The sequence below is a fragment of the Gymnoscopelus braueri genome (assembly GCF_963280865.1).
Source record: "Gymnoscopelus braueri genome assembly, chromosome: 5".
Lineage (NCBI taxonomy): Eukaryota > Metazoa > Chordata > Actinopteri > Myctophiformes > Myctophidae > Gymnoscopelus > Gymnoscopelus braueri.
The window spans coordinates 24773772-24796944 of NC_137606.1; the positions used below are offsets into that span (position 1 = coordinate 24773772).

At 39.3% G+C, this 23173-nt stretch overlaps 1 protein-coding gene across 1 annotated transcript; it reads left to right on the forward strand.

Annotated features, from left to right (window-relative positions):
* Positions 1 to 16190: 16190 nt before the first annotated feature.
* On the forward strand, positions 16191 to 23173 carry LOC308085824 (vomeronasal type-2 receptor 26-like; the record flags this gene model as incomplete). Its single annotated transcript, XM_080429134.1, has 6 exons — positions 16191 to 16341; positions 16519 to 16676; positions 16785 to 16899; positions 22069 to 22253; positions 22388 to 22669; positions 22787 to 23173. 6 exons carry the CDS (start codon positions 16191 to 16193, stop codon positions 23171 to 23173), a joined length of 1278 nt encoding a protein of 425 aa, XP_080285260.1.

The window sequence follows — 23173 nt, forward strand, 5'->3', positions numbered from 1 at the left end:
GCGTGTGTGTGTAATTCGGTCCAGTACACCTATCTGGTTCAAGACAACACAACTCAGGAAGACAGAAACCCACAGAGTAAGAGAGACAGGCTTGGAGAACAGTATCTCTGTTACTAAACTTCCTATAGTCGCTTAAAGAAAAGAAAAAAAAGATGCTGTGTAAAGTAAACACTGTTTTATTTCCATCCCTCAAAATGGCATTTGCTGCAGTGGTGTTGTTTTTTGTAAATCATCCACAGTTTATTGGATTGATACACACATGGGGGAAAAAAACGAAAAAACAAAAACAAAACATCATTAACATCTGAATCATATTATTACGATATAACCATGATACAGACACAGTATTGGCCCAGCTGAAGTACCACATTGTTTATGGCAGATACAGTCCCTAAATATTCAACTGATCAGTTTAAATTTGATCTACAACTAGATTTTATGTTATCTTCAATCTGATTTACATAAAGAAAAGTTTTATAGGGCAGTTAGTCATAGTTTAAGAGGCCAAATGATTCAGCAAATAATCTAGAAAGTCTCAGCTGACCAGTACAGAGCTGTCCCAGAATTCTAAATGGCCCAAGGGGTAGGGCTGGGCAATATATCTGTATTCTATCGATATCGTTTTGGATATTGTATTCTTGGGATATGGTGTTATTTTTCTCATTATAATCACTTAAGCCTTATTCTACATTCAAAACAATTGCCAAATAGTGTGAAAAATAGCTGATCTACAAGCTCACAACAAGTCACATCACGACACGTGAGCCTCTGTTGCAATGTTTTATCATTTTTGGAAAATGTTCAAGAAATTGATTTCATTATTGTCATAATACAGTATTATCATCACAAGAATATTGATATTGAAGTATTTGGTCAAAATAATTTTGGTATTTCATTTTGGCCATATCACCCAGGGCTTCCAATGGGAAATTAAAAGCTGGCCTACGGGTGCTTAGTGTATAGATCTAGCGCTTTCCCATCAGGCCTTTATTGCTCACTACAGGTGAGCAGTTCCTGTAGACTGAGAAGTTAGCTAGAAGACCTAGTAGAAGCTATATAAATATCCATAGGTGCTCATTACTGTAGATAACATGTTATGTTGGCCGGTCTCCTCAAACAGCCAAAGAGGCAATGGAAATGATTTCAAACCAGCTAGAAACCTGAAGGACATTTGGTTTTCTTTAAGCAGTTGTAGGAAGCATAGTATCACTATAGATTTTGATCAATAATGACTTAAGTGTTGCTAAGTCAGCGATATTAATGTTGATTGCTCATTTTGAAGATGTCGATGATGCACACATAAAATAATATGACCCATAGTCCCGGAAGCATAATTTCTTACTATAAACTTCTATAGTACAGTTGCTGTTAAACTGTGAACATCAAGGAGGGTAATTTAATAACATGGCTACTTTTTTCACATTTAGATAATTTGGCCTCAAGGACAAATAGATGACGATACCAGTGGTCAACTGCAATAAATTCATTACAGTATGTTGACAAGTGGGACACACAAGAACACTGAATGTACACAATTAGCATAGAGAGCAGTCTCCCTTCCTTAGTTGCTTGGCCCAAGCCATGTAATAACAGAATATGTCATTGAATTCACTGTCGTTTGTCCCCATTCTATGTCGGATTTCGAAAAAAGATAAACCATTGCTCATAAGCAAACAGGACATTGGCCATCAGCCACTCAGTGCACAGACCATGTGTTCTTTTTGAATCATGAGTTGGAATCTGACTCTCTTGTCTCACATATTATCTTCTCTCTCTCTGTCCTCGGTTACCTGTCTCTCTACACTCTCCTATCCAAGTAATACAGCATAAAAATGCTGAAAGAATATGTTTAAAAAAGAGAAGCCTCCTAGTTTGGGATCAGATGTGCTCTCAAATCTCGATTTCAGCAAATTCTTCTGCACGTGACTCTTTGAACATGAAAAATGTTAGGTTTGATTGAAAGGCAAGCGATCACCTTCCATGTCAGTGAATATGTAACTCCCAAATGGGCCCCATTCAAAAAACACGCTTGTGCGAGCATGTCCAAGAGCATAGTCTGATTCATCTTTCTTCTTCTATGCTGAATTTGTCCGTTAGGTACACACAAACTCACATCTGCTCTGAGACATTTGTACGTGCCAGTACACTGGACTATTTTTCAAGCAAAATCAATTACAATAGTGCCAAACCTCAAACAAAATGTTTACGTGCCCAACATTTATCAAAACACACAGAAAAGAAAAAAAGATATCTGTTAAACGATCTATTGCTAGTTTTTGAAGTAATGATGAATACCCAGACTTATAGAAATGAGCCAAATTCAAACCAATTTATTTTCATTTTTCAGTTGACGCATTCAGACCAGAAAATAATTATTATGTCCCTGCAGTTCCTGCCAGTGTGTACACAATTTGGCGAATTGATTACATTAGCCTTAAAGGTTTAATGACATTCACTTTTACACCACATTCAAAGTCTTTGTCCTGGTCCTTCAAAAGTGTACAAAAAGTTTTAAGTGAAAATTCCATTCCTTTGATCCATGGCAGGTGTTTTTCTCTCACATTTCTAAAGCCTTTTCAACTGCAATGAAAAAAGAAATCTTTGCCTGCGGGTGTCGCTGGTGAGGTATTTTGCCTGTCAATCATCGCCTCTGCTCCGCCCCCCCCAAAGGAAAGGATAGGGGAGGGGAGGGGCGAGGAGGAGAGTGGGCGGGATTAATCGACTGTGACCTCACTGTCGAAGGGCCAAGCTCAGATTACTTTTCAACCTAATTATTCAGAAAACCCCAGACCACAGAAAATCCACTGAATGTTCTAAGTTCAGTTTTTTTGGGTGTAATTGAGGTCATAAAACCCCAAATAAAACATTGAAAATAAAAAAAGTGAAAATGAATGTCATGATACCTTTAATGTCAATTAAGGTGAGCACAGACGCACCTCCAACATCGCGGTAGTGGTTAATGGTGGTAAATGAAACTGTTTGATCACATGAACGCCACAAAAATAGCCTACAAGTAGATGCAGTCTGGATGAAAATCAGTGTTCATTCCCAATCCTGATCCTAGGACAGCAGAATGGACATTTTAATCCAGAGGACATATTTCCCGTCAGCTCCCCAGATCTACAAGCTGTCAAGAAGATGTTGCAATGTGAAGCATTGTACATTTTTTAGATTGTACTTTTTTTGGTACTACAGAGTGCTTTCCTCTTCTGTACACAGCCCTTCCGTGCAAGCCCTTTATGTTGTTTAACAGGGCGTGGAACAATACAAATGATTCACACATGAACACGCACTTGATTTACGAACAGGTGGAATTCATCGTTTGATACAGTGAGGCTGTACACACACTTTCATCCGACGTTGGTCTTTACAGGAGCAGACCTACACTAAAATAATATAGTAGAAACTTGAACAGCTTTGTGAATGAGGCCCGATGAGTGCAAATCCTATCAGAATTTACCGTTTACAGTGTGCTCTAAGCTCTTTCATTAAAAGAAAGAGATGTATTAGGTTTGATATTGGAAGAGCTGTGATACTTTGTGGATTCAAGAGATTTGAAACTGCTCTGACTCATTTCTATGTCACAATTTTAACTCACTTGCCATTCATATTCACTTAGTACAGTATTTTACTCTGTGTTACCCTGTTCTGTGGTATTTCCCATGGAATAGATGCACTGACATTTGGGAAGCAAGTACCTTGTTGCGTCTTGTAGCATTTGCCGTTTGGCTCTCCAGGATAGTATTGCTAGTTGGAGAGTGTTTACACCCAAGAGGGGTTACATTTGGCCATACAACCAAATAGTGAGATACAGTAGGGGTTACCTAAAGAAAGTCATTTACAGTTGTCACAATGCAGATAGTAGTGGTGCTGATAATTATATGGAGCCTTCTGCTCCATCAAGCCTGCCTGACTTATGCTTCAGCAACAGTGACCGTTCCCGAGCTAGCAGATGGTGAACTCCAGTTCACGTTTCCCTTTGCCACTGTTCTTTGACCACATCAAAATGTGTCTCTTTAATATCTTGATTGAAGGTGCTACAATTGTGATAAGACAAATTGTCAGATTCTTCCTGATAATCACCATAATGATATTTCTCCTGGCACAGACTAATCTCAACAATAGGATGATGGGATGCTTGACTTGAACTGTCTAAAAAGGCCTTCTCAGTTGTCAAGTAACCTCCTTTTATCAGCAGTTGGAGCGGTATCTATGGATTGGCTGATCCATAGAGTAGCTTGCAACATTGGCTGATCCATAAAGTAGCTTGCAACACTTTAGAAAGCAAAATGTAGCAACATTTATAGTCTAAACAAGAGATGGCTGATGATTGTGGCTAATAAAAGCCTACTTCAGATCACACCATTGCGGTGTGGGATGTTTTGAAGGACAGACAATGTTGTGTATTAATGGAAGATGCCCTGCTGTGACCTAGTTTGTCAATGGGAATGCTGTTAATATCCTTCCTAAATATCCAAGTGTGTCCATTGCACTATGTTAGAAAAATGTCCATTGTATGAATGAGGGATAATACGCTATTGCTGTGCAACAGAATTTCCATGACGGCTTATTATCTATACTGTGGAGCAGAGTTTGCGATTTTACTTCTACCAAACTGTTTTTTTAATCATTTTATCAGTTGATTGAAGTTGACCCAGAAAGATGAGTGAAGAAAAATCTGCAGATGTATTGCTGTATATTTTAGAATGTTTGCAGACCTTTTTTGTTCTTAATGTAAAACAAAATATAAAATGTAATGGTTTCTAATGCATAGCCTATAGTATCAGTTGAGAATAGAAATGAGCTCAACCTTGATTTGAATCAGATAGGAGTACTGGGACATCAAAAGACTAAAGATTTGTTGCCTGGCAACACAAATGGAAAGCAGGCTCACTGGACCCTGTAATTACAGTACAGCATATGACCCTTAAAAACACTGTGATCCTTAATTGCCTTTAAGTAAACCCTACTCGAGCCACAACAACCACAAGGGCAGAAGCTTGCAAGCTGCTGCAAGTTTTGCAGCAGCTTGTTAAATTATTTCTAAATCTGCCTTTGGCAATATAATTGATTTGAGACTCAGCCTGGTTTCAGTGGTGGGGGAATAGGACAGGAAGGGAAAGAGAAGAGATGAAGAGGATAGGGGAAGATGGGGATGTTATCATTGTCATTCTTGGGACTAATGGCTGCCTGACTCCTTCCCCTGCATCACGGTAGTCACACCTATTAAAGAAAATTAAGTGAAAACAAAAGGAGTGTCAGGCTATAGGGTAATGGAGCACTGAAGTGAAACTTAACCTGGGTACACCCAAGGAAGCTTTTGAAAGGAAGGGAAGCCAACGTCATTTTCTCTATCGTGCAATTCCAGCCGGTAGATTTGTCGCATTGGGTGGCAGACTCACACCGGAAGTCGTGAAATAACATAACAGTCTATGAGAGCCGGCTGGACAGCTTATCAACAAACACTTTTTGTGAACGATTGAGACCTTCATAAAATACTCGGCTCAGGAAAATAAAAGAGGACATATCACACATTGTTTTCTGCTGTGTTGCTTTTCGATGTGTACACTGTATACTTTCATAGAGGTACAGTATCTAAAGATCACAAAGTATGTTTCTGAACGGCCAAAGTATCGCGAGACTGTCAACCATTTCCTGTCTGGCAACCAAATCTCGCGATACCTCCGAGACAGAAACGATACCGTTGTTTAGATCAGACCTCAATAAAATGATGTACTGTGCACATCGAAAAGCAAGTGATTAGAAAACAGCCTGTGATATGTCTTCTTTTATATTCCTGAACCGATTATATGACAAAGGTCGCAATCGTTCAGAAATAATGTTTGTTCATGAGCTGGTCCAGTGGCGTGCACAGACATTTTGAGGGGCAGGTGCTCAAGTAAAAAAAAAGGGCATCTTGCGCGGCACGCGGAACCGCCGGCTGCCCTAGTAGTGTGAGATTTATAGAAAAAAATTGCAATACACATTTTGGGGAATTGTCAATATATTAGAAGCTTTTAATCCAGATTTTTTTTTTTAAGGGCACTTCTGGTCAAGAGGGCAAAGGGCAGGTGCTCTAGCACCACCTAGAGTCTATCTGTGCACGTCCCTGAGCTGGTCCAGCCCGGTCCATTCACTGCAATGTATTTCATCAAACTTCCGGTGCGAGGTTTGCCACCCATGAGTGTCATGGCGCATCCCCGGCGTCCAGCACATTTCTTCCTTTCAAAAGCTTCCTTGGGTACACCCCCTGCATCAACTAGCAATCTACTTTTGAATTGAGTGGTCTCTAGTTAAGGCGTCAGCTAATGGGGATCCGTTTAAATAAACAAAAAATAAAAATAAACAAGTCCTTTAGTTGACCGGAGTCTCCCAGGGCACCAAAGATCTTTGCCAAAAATAGCTGATATACAAGCTCACAACGTGTCACAATGTTTGCCCTAGAATAGGGACGCTAGGGTTGATTTGATTTGATTGATTTATTTAGCACAAATTGTAAAAACAATACAAAAAACTGTACACAAAATATAAAAAGGAAAAGTGCCAAGAGGATGCAAGAAGCCTCAAGTTTCAAGTGGTTTAAGTCATATTGTGTAAGATTCATTTTAGTCTTTTTTTTGGGCAACACCTCTCGTAGCTCCGTTGGCATTACAGCGTTTGTCTATACGGAAGATCCAGTCATAAAGTAATGCTGAATGGTTTAGCGCCCGAGGATAAAATAGTACTTATTAACGTAAAACATGTTACATTTGAGGGCGAGTGTTGGGGCAGACACTCGCGAATAAAGAGTGTTTAATAGTATTTAGAGAAGTAGTCAAAAAACACATTTATGCCAGCAAATCTTTGTAGCAACTTTATCCCAAACAATTCAAGTAATGGTGACCAGTTCTTAGAGTTCCAAAAAGTGTACTCATTAATTTTTTTAATTATGTAGCGCCAGGTGTGCCATTACAGCTAGGATGTTACCACTTCGGTGCTCCAATCATCAGCGCAAATTCTTTTGAGATTCTCACTCACTCACTCTCAGTGCAGGTCAAGAAATGTATCATCATAGGCAATATGAAGGGCCCAATTTCACGTAATTCAATGTAATCATTTAGGTCTGAACAACCACTTCCTCTAAATGAGACATACTGCAGGAATGTGCACATGTGTGAATGAACATAATTTCACCACAGCATATCCATCAATGATTTCTATTAATCAAATTTAATCACATCTATACTTTGTTTATATGTTCATGTCCAGGAGCCTGCATGCACTTTGTTTTTGACTCCTCCTCTGAATGTCCTTTTAATTTCGTCCAAATACTCATCTATCACAATTCCTAAATCATCAAATAAATTAGCCCATAAGGAGCTAAGTAGTATCTTTTCAAGTCTTGCAATGTGCCCCAAACCTTCCACCATCCCATTCAGCCCTGCCTCACCAACCCTGTATATTAGTTCAATCTAAGAGACTTAATCAACGCTGTGGTACAAGTCAGGGTCACTATGTTTCTCATTGTACGCTATCTCTTGTGTTCTCTCAAATTTTAACATGTATGGTTATATGGAACATCATGTGTACAGTATCTGTGGAGTCTCTGGACACATTGGGCTGTTTAGATGAGTAAGTCATTTGGTGGACTGGTAAAGTGCCCTCTGAATCTGATAATAGAGGTACTATTCTTGCTGCATTGATGACACACGGTAGACTCACATATTATAGCCAAGAGTTAGTGAACTCCTTTACCTAGTAGTATTCAGAATGCTAAAGTTTGAAGAATTTATTTCCAATACATTAAAATAAAAAATACATTTAGTCCACTTTTTTTTTTTTTTATTTGAGCCACTTTTTCTTTCTCTGATTGTGCTGGCTAACTGGTGTCTACAAACCAATGGCATGATACTGTATATTCAGCAACTTACATATCCCAATTTCTTATGGCTTTATGGCGTTTTTCTATGCAGATTGACAGACTTCAAACATAGTAATTTTCCACTGGCATATAAAGGCAGGGGATGTTAGTATCTGTGACTTCCAGTAAAGACTATAAAGGGGACTGCAAACCACAGTATCTTTAGGAGCATTTCGTTGCTGTCGGGAAGAAACCTTGTATCTCCATATTTCAACTTTTTAAGTTTTTTCCTACTTCATCATTCAAGAGTGTCGTACAAAATGTGTGAAAGTAGCATATCTAGAAGCCCACAACGCGCCGCTGTGAGCTTGTAGATAGGCTATTTTCACTATTTTAAAATGTTTTTTAAAGTAATGGTACTTAGTACGCATAGTAGTAAAGGAACGGTTTTGGACATGCAAGGTTTCCACACAGCAGCAATGATTTGTAGTTTGTACAAAAAAAGAGAAAAGACAAGAAAAAAAGGGGAGCATTTTTCCAAAGTGTGCATAGTCATATTTTGTCATTGGCATCCAGCACCTGATCAAGACGTGTGGAAGTGTTTTATTATCTTTATGATTTTGTGATATGATTCTCACAAATAAAGACACGAGAATAATCTTGACATGGCATTAAGGTAACAGACCTTAAGTTCCTACTTTACTCATGTCATGTTTTTAACTATCCACATATTTGTTTAATTTACTGCCATGTCACAGTGACAGCACTACAGTGGAATCACTTACAAGGGGGCCGTTTCTAAACACACCCCTTTGCAGTTCCTTTTGAGTTTGAACCAAAAACATGGAGTTTTTTTTGTATTATTTGTTTTGACACCCATTTAAACGGCACTACACTCCGGTGTCATTACATTTTAGCATGTGAGTGTACATTGTTTGAATGCTATAATCATCAGCTTCGTTGTTTTTCACAAAGGGAACCAAAAACAAAGGTTTTTACACCACCTTTAAGCAAAGCAAATGATGTGTGTTTTTATCTGTTATAGTGGGCACTTCACAAACTTAATTATTTTCTTCTCTCTAGTATCTTGCACTTAACACATGTAGCAATACAAATAAGATGGGGAGGTTGTGTGATTCACCAGTATTTATGTGAAATACTACATTTTATTCCTGGTTATTGTTTTATTCTTTGATTTTGTATTTAAAATATAAATATATATATACATATGCTGTACAGATTCAAAAAAGTATATTACAAAAAAAAAACTTTTAGAAAAAAAATATTTATTTTTATTGTTTTGTAACTTAGACACAATACTGTAGCTCCTCTTTTGCCAGACTTACTGGAAGTGCCTCTTGACAATGTATTGCAAAGTAATTATACAATATATTGAGATTATTAGAAACTGTCACTAGCAGAACAGTGTTGATGTTGTAATGTGAAAATGGTTGAATAATAAGATTTATAAATGCTCTATATATGTGTCTGTGTCATTTCTAAAAAAAGATTATGTACAGTATTTCTTAATTTCTAAATGTTCTTAATTTCTACAACAGTATGGTGCAATGACTATAACGTAGCTTAGCAGCACCCTAACAGCAGGGGTCCTTCCTACATCAAATTGTAGAATTTTCTGTCTAATGTGAATGAAAATTCAGTGAACATATGGATCGATTTACAGTACCTACTGTATCTCCACCAGACTGGAACGGACGGGAGGCGGAGATGATGTTTTCGCCTGTGTGTGTGTGTGTGTGTGTGTGTGTGTGTGTGTGTGTGTGTGTGTGTGTGTGTGTGTGTGTGTGTGTGTGTGTGTGTGTGTGTGTGTGTGTGTGTGTGTGTGTGAGTGAGAGAGAGAATGCAGTGTCCGAATAATTATGTATCCAAATACAAATTAATTTGGGGGTCCTTCACATGAAAAACAAAAACTAATGGAGAACCCCTGGTGTACACAATGGTGACAGTGACTCTTGGAATGGAATTTTGAATTTTGCCCAACATCCATCCTAATAGGTTATTTGCTCAGATTAGTGTGCACATGAATGACACCTGCTTGCTAATGGGGGCGGCCATAGCTGAGTGGTTAGTGAGCCCGCCTAGGGAGCCAGAGGCCCTGGTTGCCCCAGGTTCGATTCCAGGCCAGCCCAGCATATGTGTCGATGAAATGAAATTTGTCCCTGAGCAAGACTCTTAACCCCTAATTGCTCACAGGTTCTCATTGGAAACAAGACCGCAAGGACTTTCATGAACGACCTGTTAAAAGGAATTATCCTTATCCTTTGCCAAGTATAACAGATTACAAAATAAGGCTACTATGAGATACTGTACAAAGAGATAAAGGACAGTCAGCAGCTCATCAGAAAGTATTTTCAAATTAAATTTAAATGTTTCTGTCTTTCTTGACATTGTCTACTTAAAGGGATACTTCACTTTCACATAAAATAAACATTAAAAAAATATAATAAAAAAAAATGAAAGAAGTTATGGCAAAATAAAGGCCCCCTCACACATTAGTAGGACACTCTAATGCGTGAGGGGGCCGTGATTTTTCCATTACTTTTTTCATTTATTTTTTATATATTTTTAAAATGTTTATTTTATGTGAAAGTGAAGTATCCCTTTAATGAAAAGAAACAAACATTTATGAACTTTTCCTGCATATTGCATTATAGATGAACACAATGTAGGTAACAGGAAGTGCATATTACTAAAAGTGATTATTTTCAATTAGTTTTCAACATTTTATGTTTTATGGTCAACCATAGCTGAAACAGAACAAAAGAGTACAGTAACCATGTAAATTTATATTTATTCAGTAAGCTATATCAGGCAGTATGGAATTTATACCACCTGGATTCAAACCTCAAACTGGGTGCGAAATCAAACATTTATGACTCAACCAAAGGTGAATCCCTTGGCCAAGGGAAATATATTTTTTGATTGATTATGTCTTTCTTATAACTTTCAATAGCAAATAGCCATTGTGAAATCAACATGAAATCAGAATGTTCAGTTAAACTCACCAACCTGAAAAGGCATGGTCTCCTCATGCAAAACAATTTGACGCATTTGTTGATTTAATTAACTAATCGATAAGTGAACTAATCGCCACATTCCTATGACTATTTAGTTGACTATACATTTCTGTAGTCAAGGACAGCCCTAGAAATATTTGGCTTCTGGTCTTCCTTCTGTCTTGCAGGCTGCCCTGGTTCAATGGAAACATTGATACAGGCAAATACACTGGTCCACACAGCCATCCATATATCCCAAGATGTCCCTATCCTAGCATGAGCATAAATTGGCAAAATTGACTTCAGATTTATCCTACATTGCCCACTAGATGGAAGTAGAATACAGAGAAATTTCATCGCTTGGTCAGTATCATTGAAGGCACGGCTCTTTAATCTTCATCACGTGCCTTCAGTTATTGACCTGGACTTCACCAAACCTCCCCTGTTAAACCCTGGCTTGCACTGGGTAAAACTATTTATATATTTTTTCCTGTTACATAATGTTGGGTGACTGATTGATTGATTGATTGATGTACTTTATTTAGTAAGACATGAGAACATCAGTACATGGAAGTACAAATTCACAATACAAGGTCTACTAAACTGGGAGTCTCATTAAGCACTAAGCTTGTTTAAGATGAGATCCCCATGCACACAAATCATGATGACATATAAGAGACAGACAGATATACACACTACTATACAGAAAGTCATACAATCAGCTTACAGGTTACTGGTATGAAAAGTGAAAAAAATGTACAAAAGAAGAAAAAGAAAAGGGGGGGGTAGGTTAAGAGTTAGACAGGGGCCATTTTCAAATTGCAGCCTCCTGAAGGTGTATCTTTAGGGCAGTTTTGAAGGTGAGTAGGGTTTTACACTCCTTCACTCCTTTCGGTAGGGCATTCCACATTTTTGATGAATAGCATGAGAAAGAGTTCATTCCCTTTGTTGAGCCAAATCTGGGTTGCACACGATTTGTGGAGCTGCCTCTGGTGTTATGATCGTGGACTTCATTAACATTTAGGAAGTATTTAGACAAATACAGGGGGATCCCAATGTTGTGGTGTATCTTGAAGACCAGGCCCATAGCAAGTTGCTGTACTCTGTCCTCAACCCTAAGCCATGGCCTGGGAGCTACAGCCTGAAAGGCTCTGTCTCCTTTAGTTCTTAGATTAGTGTTGTGAACTGTTACCAGACCCTGTTCAGCAGACCTTAGGGCCCTCCCTGGCACATAACGTGGGACCAGGTCGGTTAGGTATTCTGGGGCCTGACCATGCCGAGCTCTATAGGTGAGCACCAGGACCTTGAAATGGAGTCTAAAATTAACAGGAAGCTGTAGTTCTCAGATGGACTCAAACTCAACTTTATGAGTCTCTAAGTTTGTAGTAATCATTGTAATAATAAACTGATCACTCGTTAGTTTTGAGATGCACGGTGCAGAAGGGCTGGTGGAGATGGAGAGAACCTGAAGGTGAAAAATGGATGAGCAGAGGAGAAGATAGGCAGAAGAAACAGGAGGTGGACAGGGATTGGGAAGGAGAAGATGGGTGGAAAATAAGAGGAAGGGTAACGTTTAAAATGCACTTTATTATTGTTTACAGAATGCACTGCCATATGTCACTTTATTATTTACTGTATCTCCTTTTTAGGAGAGGAGTTTACTAGAGATGAAGTGTGTTTTTGTTCATGGACTTAAGTTGAACGTTTGAGCTTCACTGTGCAGTGTTCACTTTTATCTGCTTGAAGTAAGTTTCTCTATGACTACAATGCCTAGCCATACGTCACTTTACTGTCTCTCCTTTAGGAGACAATAGTTTAATTACTACACATTATGTGTTTTTGAGGTTACAGTTGGCTTTGCACATCCGGTAAAAATACTTTTTACCTTTACTCTTAAAGTACATTTCAGAGCCTGTACTTTTTTACTGTTACTTGAGTAATTATTTGAATGAGTACTTCAACTTTTACCAAAGTTGTTCTTTACACAAGTAATTGTACTTCTACTCGAGTACAGAATGTCAGTACTTTTACTATCTCTGCAGAGGACTGATGGGTCCTTGAAATAGAAATGATAAAACTCCCTGTAGGCTGCAGTCGCTCATTATAACCAGCAGGTGTCATCAGAAAACCATTTCATAGACTGATAGACTTTTTAGATATCTGGGTAAATCTACAGTTCCATCTACAATATACATTTTTCCAGAAATCATTCTTAAGTGGACAGTCAATACATAAATGCAATGTAGTCACTCTGTTCGCCACATGACACATACTGTAAATCACTTTTTTGTTTAAATAATACAATAATAATATAATTATGTATTGTATAGCATTGTCCAGTGTGAATCCCTAGCTTTATTAGGAATACATCCAGGAAAGCATCCAGGATTTTAATAACGTTTCTATTCAGATCAAACAGAGTCAGTGCTATTGTGCATGCTCAGTGGAAAAGCTCTGCTACACTAAATTGAACAGAACCTCAGTTAGTATCATTGGAAACATCCGTTTTACCCCACTATATAATGTCAATATGGCTGCTGTGTAAAAAGTCTGTTGCAAATGTAACACCCGAGGTTCAGTCCTGGATCTCCCGCGTGAGAAACCAAACCTCAGCTGTGCTGTCCATCCAAGATGGAATCCTCACTTGGCCAGGGAAGATATTGGGTTAATGAGCTTCAGGCAGGGTTGTCAACCAGTAAGCCTAGGTGTCACACCCAACACCAGGGTCTAAATGTGTCAGAAGAGTATAGGTAGACCACCTCCAACCACTGCAGATGTGTTAGTTATATTGTATTACAATACTCTACCATACAGATTGGTTAAATCTTTCAACTTTGCACCTAACCTTTGTGGGCAGAATGCAGTAAGTCATATTTGTGCATAAGTATAAGTTGAGAAGTCACATAGGCAAAATAAAAAACATTTAATTGTGTAGGTTTAAAAAGACTGTGATACAACATTAATAATAAGAATCAATAGTTGGGACTGTGACATGACGCATACTCACCCAGTCACGTCAGTCAGTCACACGCACACACGCACGCACGCACACACGCACACGCGTGCGCGCACACACGCACACGCACACGCGTGCGCGCACACGCACACACACGCATGCACGCCCACCCACCCACACACACACACACACACACACACACACACACACACACACACACACACACACACACACACACACACACACACACACAGAACTTTTCCCCTGTGCCACCTTGTTGTGTTTGTATAATTGGGTGTAATTGCTTGTGAAATGAACAGCAATGGAGGTGAAAAATGGTACACATGTGGCTGTGGGCTCCCAATGTCTCACTATGACCTAATGCAGAATCTGATTGATTGATTTATTTTACCACTGTAATGTCTACACAGTATCAGGCATTGGGTTGCTGGGACACAGGTGTCCTTGTCTGTGTCTATGCCATTCCATACCCAAATCCTTAGTTTCTGTCCCCACTCCCCACATAATCAATCTGAATCTTCTCAGTTTTCTACCCCCTAAACTTCTCAAAGATTTTTTTAGGAGGGCACAAAATATCTGAGCCTCCTTTTCCCAGTACTACAGCAGCCACCCTCACCCAAGGGTGCTCCCCAGGTGGGCTCTCTAAGCAGCTGCCCCAAATAATATATATCATATCATCAATACAAATATATCCAATAATAATATAAATAATCATACTGGACGTAATGAAATAAATAAAAAAATATAACTTAAAAATAAAGTTAAAATAAGTAAAGAACTACAAAGATGCTATACACATCTTCACATTATCCTATCTGGACAACCAACTGTCATACTGAATCCACATTGCAACTGTAGGCATCATCCTAACATTTCTCACCATTCTTCACCAGGCCCAGAAGCGTATTTAACCTCTATCCATCACCTGTCTGCATTACTGTAACTGGGTTCAGGTTTAGCTCACCTGGACAGCTCACCTAGAATTATGCTTGAAAACTAAGAATTGAAATGCATTCTAGTGTTCCACTTACGTAATTTAAAGATAGGAAAATGTAACATAATGCATTGTAGTGAACATGTGACTACTCACATACATCCTCTGCCACTTAGGGTCATGCTATTGTGGTTTTCTCTTGAGAGGAGTGATTTGGGATTCTGTGTTGATGGATGTATCATCCTGTTTACCATCTACTGAACCTGCCACTGGCTTTAAAGCTCCTGTAGGATAAATAACCACGCCATGTCTTGCTTTGCACAGAACAAGAGGAGGCTTTAGTGGGAAGTTTAGATGCCTTTTGAACATTTAGTGGAAGAAAAAGAAAAGAAAAAGAAAGAAATTACAGCTGACATACTGATGTAAGAGTGATTGTGGAAATAAGGTAACATTATTTTGATTAATACATGAAGTTGCAATTGTAATGGAAATGGGAAGGAATGCATAGCTTGGGAAGGATTATCAAAACAGGAAATGCTGAATGCTATTTCTGAGCCTCTGTAATATCATTATGTGATTCATTTTACATCCCATTTTTTAATCTGATGTGAATTGAAAATGTCACTAACTTATATTCTGCCTCTGAACCAGCTATACTGAAGTGAAATATTAACCAGCTATCCAGCAACTACAGCTATGTCCTCCTGTTACACTTGGCTCTTCACCGGGGGACCGTACTCAGTGCTGTCCCTGCTGCTGGTATGGGCGGTGAGCAGAGGTGTGGGGATCGGAGTAAAGTTGGAGGTGGTTCAGACAGCCATTTGTTCTCGGTCGAAATACATCAGCCAGAGTCTCACACAGGATGGGGATATAGTTATCGGGGGACTCTTTAATCTTCATGACATGCATCCAGCCATAGAGAGTTTGACTAAACTTCCCCTCTACAAACCTTGCACTGGGTACTGCTTCTCATGTTTACAGTAATTGCTGTATTTTGAATATTGTAACACACTGTCTGCACATTTGGAATCTTCTATACATTTGCTTATTTTGTGTTTACAAATGATCACTTGGCATTACAATCTTTTCTACAGGTACACATTTGCATAACAATGCTTACTGTATTGTTAACATTTTTTATTTTTAATCATTATTCAAGAGCATAATATCCAATGTATTGTGGAGATGCTATAGCCGAATTACTTACAGTATATGGACATATTTTCAATTATGCCACTTATTTTCCCACTTATTTTCCATTATGCTATATACTCTGTTAGCCATTGCTATCAAAAAACATGGTTATTACTAGTGCTTTTATCATTCTCAGTCATTCTCTCCTGCAGAGTTAGTTTGAAGCTTGCGTCATTAAGGTATATGTATGCTATGGTGTTTACGGTGGAGGAAATTAACTGTAACACCATGATGTTACTGGGTGTGAGGCTGAACTATCTTGACTCGTGGGGTGCTCTGCACGGAGTACTGTCGCTGGTTGGACGGGACAGCGACAAGTCTAACTCAACAGCCCGTGTCCCTCACTCAGCTGTGTCTGAACAAAAGGGGATACAGAGAGGTACTGTAGCTTTTATTTAATTCTGCAGTGTTCCTATCAAAATCCAGTGAAATGGAGAATGCAATTTAGATTTTGAATAGGCAAACTGTATTTGACTTGCATTTTTTAACTGAGTCAAGTTATACTGTGCCACACATTAATTTACCCTGCACTCCTCTTTGCTTTTTTTTCTTGGGTTTTTCTTCAATGGGTCAGACATACAAGCAGTGTATGACCTTGTCAGCTGGCAAACCAACCCCCAGGGGTCACTAAAGCTTGTCTTGATTGGTCCAGTCAGTGGGTCCAATCTTCAACTAAATGAATCAACTATTCAGTGGAGCACTGGCACCAATCAGGTAGTACAAAAAATAATAATGTTGATCCAGGTTGATATGACAAAAATGGCACTAACCTGTTTTCTACATTTTTTACATCGTAGATTATATCTACCAACTTCTTTTTAGGTTTCTACTTCAGTGTGCAGTGAGAGCTGCCCCCCAGGAACTGGTGTGGCCAGAAGGAAGGGGGAACCTGACTGCTGCTTTGACTGCTTCCTATGCACTGAGGGGGAATTCTGTGGTACATTGGATGGTTTACCACAACATGCCCATATGTTAAATATTCACTATCCTGTATTAAATCTCCAGTACACATTTTTTCATACTGTGCGTGCCCAAATCTGTGCCCTTTCTGGCATTTAGTTATTCAATTATTTGAAGTTTGAAGTTGAACTGTCTTTGTTGACTTTCCACAGAACTTGTTATGGGTCTCTCTGAGTGCATTCTATTTAAACTTTATTCTCTTACCTGTGTTCATCTTTAGTGGTGGAGCACTAGTAATAGTAGTAAGTAGTAAGTAAATACTCTAGTAGTAAGTAAATACTCAAGTATTCAAAAGTATAATAATAATGATGATGATAATAATAATAATTATAATAATAATAACAATGCATTTTTTAAATATCAATGCATTGCTGTTTTGACATTAAGTGTTGCATTTAAAATCAATGAATAAGACATATTCAGAAAGTTTCAAAAATTATACGTAGCCTGCGAGTTAGTTCTGGCAGCATACACTCGAGAGGTTACATGCATTGCTCATTCTATATGGCTGTTTACAGCGTCATGCAAGATCCTTACGTCATACACAGACGTGGCAATCAGCTGTCCAATTGGGCGGGTATTTAAGTTCTCTTGAATCGGGCATTCCATCCGGTTGTGTCTTCTAGCTTGTTGTCATGCAGCGTTTTCTGTTCCTGGCTGGTTGTTTGGTTGTTTGCTGGAGCTACTGCTACTTGCTATCATGCTTCCCAGAAGCTGCTGTTGTTTGCTGGTGTAACTGCTTCATGCTACTTGAATCATGCTTTCTGCTCATAAGTTGCTGTCTATTATAGGCTACTGTGAAGGCCAGGTGGTATGGCGTCGCGTTTGTTTATCTACTAAGGCTGCTGTGTTCTTCTCTATGCTGCTGAAAAAAGCTAATATGCTGTTGATGCTAATGTCATTGTTGAGGTTTCAGTGGTGGTCTGGTGCCGCTGGTTGTTATATGATACTTGTTCTATTACTAAAAGCAAAGCAACTTAAATTGTAGTGAAACTGCTCCTTGCTAATGTTTTCAAAGTTAAGCTGAAAAACAGCGGTGTTTTAGCTCAGCAGCAGAGCTTTCTGTTGTGTCCCTCTGGGCTATGGGGCCTCATCTCATTATTAGCAACATTGGCTGGTTTTCTGTCAAATCGCTTATTGGTGGTTTGGCTTATTTCTGGGGAAAAGTTATTTTGAGATCGCTTTCTTATGTGGTTCTGTCATGGTCCCCAGATTAATGTGTAGTTAAAAATATACATATTCCAAATATTCCACTTTTATCACAAGATTTCGAAATAGCAGATCATCTACAAGCTCACTTTAGGCTATTTCAATGGCAATGCATACATTAGGATAATACAGGTTAAATACAAGTATTTTCGTGGTCTAGGTTGGCTGATTTCTCTCTCAAACCGGCATCACTGTACGTATCAGTGATCAGCTGTTCAGAGCAGAGAGGGAGAGAGAGGTCCAATAGTTAGTGTCACTTATGCAGTGCATTGCTCAAATCTTATATTTCATATAATGTACTGGTTAAAAACGATTAATGCACAGTCTGGCCGTCATCTTGAGTGGGATAAGAAAGTACACTTGTGGATGAAGAAGAGCTAGTGTGTTCTTGCGCTTCCAAACATGTCGTGGTTCACTGATCAACGTCGAGTGCGTTCCCTCCGGGCTATGGGACTGCAAGCATAGACGCAACACAGTGCTGGGTTGCCATGTCCGCTTATTATAAGCACAAGTTATAACTAATAGTCATTTTTCTTGATCTCGTTTTAGTGTTGCAGACAGTAGTCTGCGGATTTACTTGAGTAAAGCAGCATAGCACCAGGTATCTCAGTGTAGGAATTAATAATGTTTCAAGTTAATCTACAGTTGGTTAAAATATATATAGGTTATTTATATTAGTGATTCATTCTTTCAGCAGTTTTTCAAATCTAGGAGACTGCATTCAAATATGCTGTAAAGAGAACTTATGGTTCATGGTGCATAATTTTATACTAAAGTAGACTATAGTGTGCAGTATGGCCATTATATTGTGGTAATATATTTTATGTTGCAGCTAGTATGTGCTAATTGGTGGCTATAGCTATTTCCATCTGATGTAGCCTACATTTTCTGGTAATAATTTGCCTCTAAGATATAGTGGAGGCTGGTAAATATAATAATGAAGTAAATTGTGCAAATCAAGTAAGTAATGGGCTATTATACTGTGTTGGCTGCAGTGCTTGGTTAGATGTAAGCTTTGGTTACATTCTAAAGTTCCCCCTGTGCTATTGTATTGCAAAGCTAATTAAGCTATTCTTGCTGTCAAGGTGATATACATTTTGCTGCTTACACCTTGGATAAGAGACTGGTAGGTTACAGGGATTTTCTTAAGTAAATCTTGAAACACTTGAAGGAAAACAACTGCTTTTCTTTATCTTTAGCAATAGCAGCCCATCTAAATGGTCTTTGTTATATTAAAGATGGTCCAGCAGAGGGCATTCATGCTCTCAGGGCATAAAGGAGGGGAGCAATTTATGAGGGCACTCATGTCTTATCTTGGGATCAACATATGTTCAGATCCCCGGATGTAATGCATTCTTATAAAAGCGGTTGACAATTGATGTCATGTTGTGTGACAAGCTACAGGAGTAAAGTTATTGCTACCAGATAAATGGTGGGGCTCTTCAGTAGAGTCATGGTTGATGGGCATTTCAAAGGTTCTTGGAATCCAAACTTAGTTCCGTTATTGTTGTTATGAAGTTATTGGATAATGAATGTTATGGTCATTAATTAAAATCTGCTCAGGAGGCAAATATTTAATGTTATGTTCTTTAAATGGTGGCTTATCATTCTTGGTATTATGTTGGCGTGGTTCTTCTTGCAGTCTCGTAAGCAAGGTTGCAATTTTACAAGCATGTAATGTAAAGGGAGTACTGGATTCAGATTAAATATTGTGGTACTACCTACTATAAGTCGATAAACATTGCTTTCATCTACGTGGAGTCTAATCTAAGTGTATATCAAGAGTTAGTCATGCATCCATGATTTCTGATGTTTTATTTCTATGGAGGGACATTTTATGAATATATCTTAAATCTCTCATTGGAAGCTGCTTCAGTATTCTTAGTTAATTAGAAGTCAATCTATGGTTAGATGGGGCAGTCATAGATCTTAGCTGTTAAAACACAGATCTTAGTCTGTTCTCACACAAGCAGCATTATGTTTTATCTGTGGCTCATTTGTTCAACAGGTCATGTCCCATCTTCAGTTTAAGCTTTAATTCAACAGAACAAATCTTAACCATCTGCATATTATCAGTTGGTGCACAGATCAACCGTTCTGAATAAAATGGTCCTTAGTGCCATGTTCGTCATGTGCGCTAAAATGGGGAGTTCTTTGTTGGCTCAGGATGTAATGAATACAAGTGTTGTAATAGCTAAATGTAAATGGTAGTTCTGTTATTACCATGCATATCTGGTGGTCGCTGGGTGAAGGTAAGGTGTAGCGTGACTTCAAAGTCATGTTAAGTTTTAAATGTTTCTTTAGTTGGCACTAAAGAGTTAAGCTGGTTGCTCAAACTACAACTAAAAAAAAAAAGTGGCATCATGGTTGATGCGGTTGGTTTGCATCATGGCTGATGCGGTTGGGTATAGCATCACGGTGATGCAGTTGGCTTGCATAAGAGTTGATGCGGTTGGGGGCATCAGTAGGATGCGGTTGGGGGCATCAACTCTTAACACTTAGGCATGTTAAGTTTATGTAGTATATTCCTCTATGTGGCTATTAGAGGAATGGTTAAGTGCTGCCTGTGCATGGCAGCTAAGGCCTTTTAGTTCACATAAAGTTAGTATGTCCTCGCTGATCCCAGACGCTGGTCTGTGGTGGATGGGATATCAGCTTGGTCAATTGGTATGGGTTTGAGAATTCACCACACACACAGTTTTCCTATCATATAGAATAAGGCTTACGGCAAGCGTAGCCATGGCTTCACATTCAAGTTCACATAGATAAGGCTTACGGCAAGCGTAGCCATGGCTTCACATTCAAGTTCACATAATGTTAGAATATCCTAGCATGATCCAGAATTGCTAGCTGCATATTCGTCACTGTCTCCTGAAGGAGTCTAGTGGGATATCTGCTAGGATGAATCGGTGAGCGTTCACCGTAGGGCGTTCTTGGTTCCGCGTGTTGGGGGTTATGTTAGAATATCCTAGCATGATCCAGAATTGCTAGCTGCATATTCGTCACTGTCTCCTGAAGGAGTTTAGTGGGATATCTGTTTGGATGAATCGGTGAGCGTTCACCGTAGGTCACGCGTGTTGGGGGTTGTTATGTTATGGTATATCTATCTCCCTGCTCTTAATGGTTAATGATGGCCGTATGATTGTGCTGAGCAGGGAGAACAAATATAGCAGAGCCTGAACGCCAAGATAAAATATTACTTCCACACTTGTATTCTCATTCTATTATATTGCTTAAATATATTCGGTCTATAATATTGGTTCAATCTATTCGTGAGTTATCTGACAGAAATTATACGTAGCCTGCGAGTTAGTTCTGGCAGCATACACTCGAGAGGTTACATGCATTGCTCATTCTATATGGCTGTTTACAGCGTCATGCAAGATCCTTACGTCATACACAGACGTGGCAATCAGCTGTCCAATTGGGCGGGTATTTAAGTTCTCTTGAATCGGGCATTCCATCCGGTTGTGTCTTCTAGCTTGTTGTCATGCAGCGTTTTCTCCCACCACCACCCCAGCACCACCAGTGGGCTCTGCTATTGGTCTGTTCCCCATGGGGGGTTGTTATGTTATGGTATATCTATCTCCCTGCTCTTAATGGTTAATGATGGCCGTATGATTGTGCTGAGCAGGGAGAACAAATATAGCAGAGCCTGAACGCCAAGATAAAATATTACTTCCACACTTGTATTCTCATTCTATTATATTGCTTAAATATATTCGGTCTATAATATTGGTTCAATCTATTCGTGAGTTATCTGACAGAAATAGTGAAAATAGACGATCGACAAGCTCACAACGCGGCGACACGTGAGCTTGTAAATGGTCTGTTTTCACTATATTTTAAATAGTGGTTAATTAATTCCTAATATATTTTTGTGAGTTTAAGTACAGTACTCAAATACTTATACTGTCCACCACTGTTCATCTACCAGGTTCTCTCCACTGTGAGTGCTGTCCACTAGAGTTCTGGTCCAATCCTGAGCGAACTTCCTGCATCCTTCGCCAGATGGACTTCTCCTTTAATGAAACCTTGGGGATTACTCTGACAACAGTAGCTGGTGCCGTAGTGACAACAGCAGTGTTTGTGGTCTTCCTGTACAACCGTCACACTCCTTTGGTGAGAGCCCAAATAAACGCAAAGATTATCTGCGCTTTCCAAGCCAACTAAATTACTTTTACTGAATGAAACACCAAAAAAGTATCTTCAACTTTGACCATTCAACTGTCTCTGTCTATCACACTCATGTCAAGGTGCGAGCCAACAACTCAGAACTGAGCTTCCTGTTTCTGCTGTCACTCAAGCTCTGCTTCCTCTGTTCGCTGGTGTTCATTGGCCATCCTTCATTGTGGTCTTGTCGGTTCCAGCAGGCAGCATTTGGAATCAGCTTTGTCCTTTGTGTCTCCTGTCTCCTTGTTAAGACCAAAGTGGTTCTGGTCGCATTCAGCTCAGCTCGGCCAGGTGCTGGAGACGTAATGAGGTGGTTTGGACCTGAGCAGCAGAGAGGGAATGTCTGCCTCTTCACCTCGATACAGGTGAGTATACGGATGGAAAAATCATCCTGAAATTCAACTACAACAAATTAAATTGATGCCTTTTCTCATCAATTTCTTTTTATTTGAATTGAGAAGTGTTTTCATATGTTCTTCCAGGTTATTATCTGTATTACATGGTTATCCATAAGCCCTCCTGTACCGCAACATGGCCTAGGCGTGAAGGGGTCAAAGGTGAACCTAGAGTGTGCCATACAATCTGTGGTGGGCTTCGCTCTAGTCCTGGGTTGCGTTGGCCTGCTGGCCCGCTGGCCTTCATATGTCTGCTGTTGGCCTTCTACTTTCAGCATGCTGATCTTCTGTGCTGTGTGGGTGGCCTTTGTCCCTGCCTATGTTAGTTCTCCAGGGAAGTATTCTGTTGCTGTAGAGATGTTTGCCATCCTGGCCTCTAGTTATGGTCTGCTGATCTGCATCTTCACGCCAAAGTGCTTCATCCTCCTCCTGAGGCCTGCGAGAAACACCAAGAAACATTTTTGGGCCAGATAA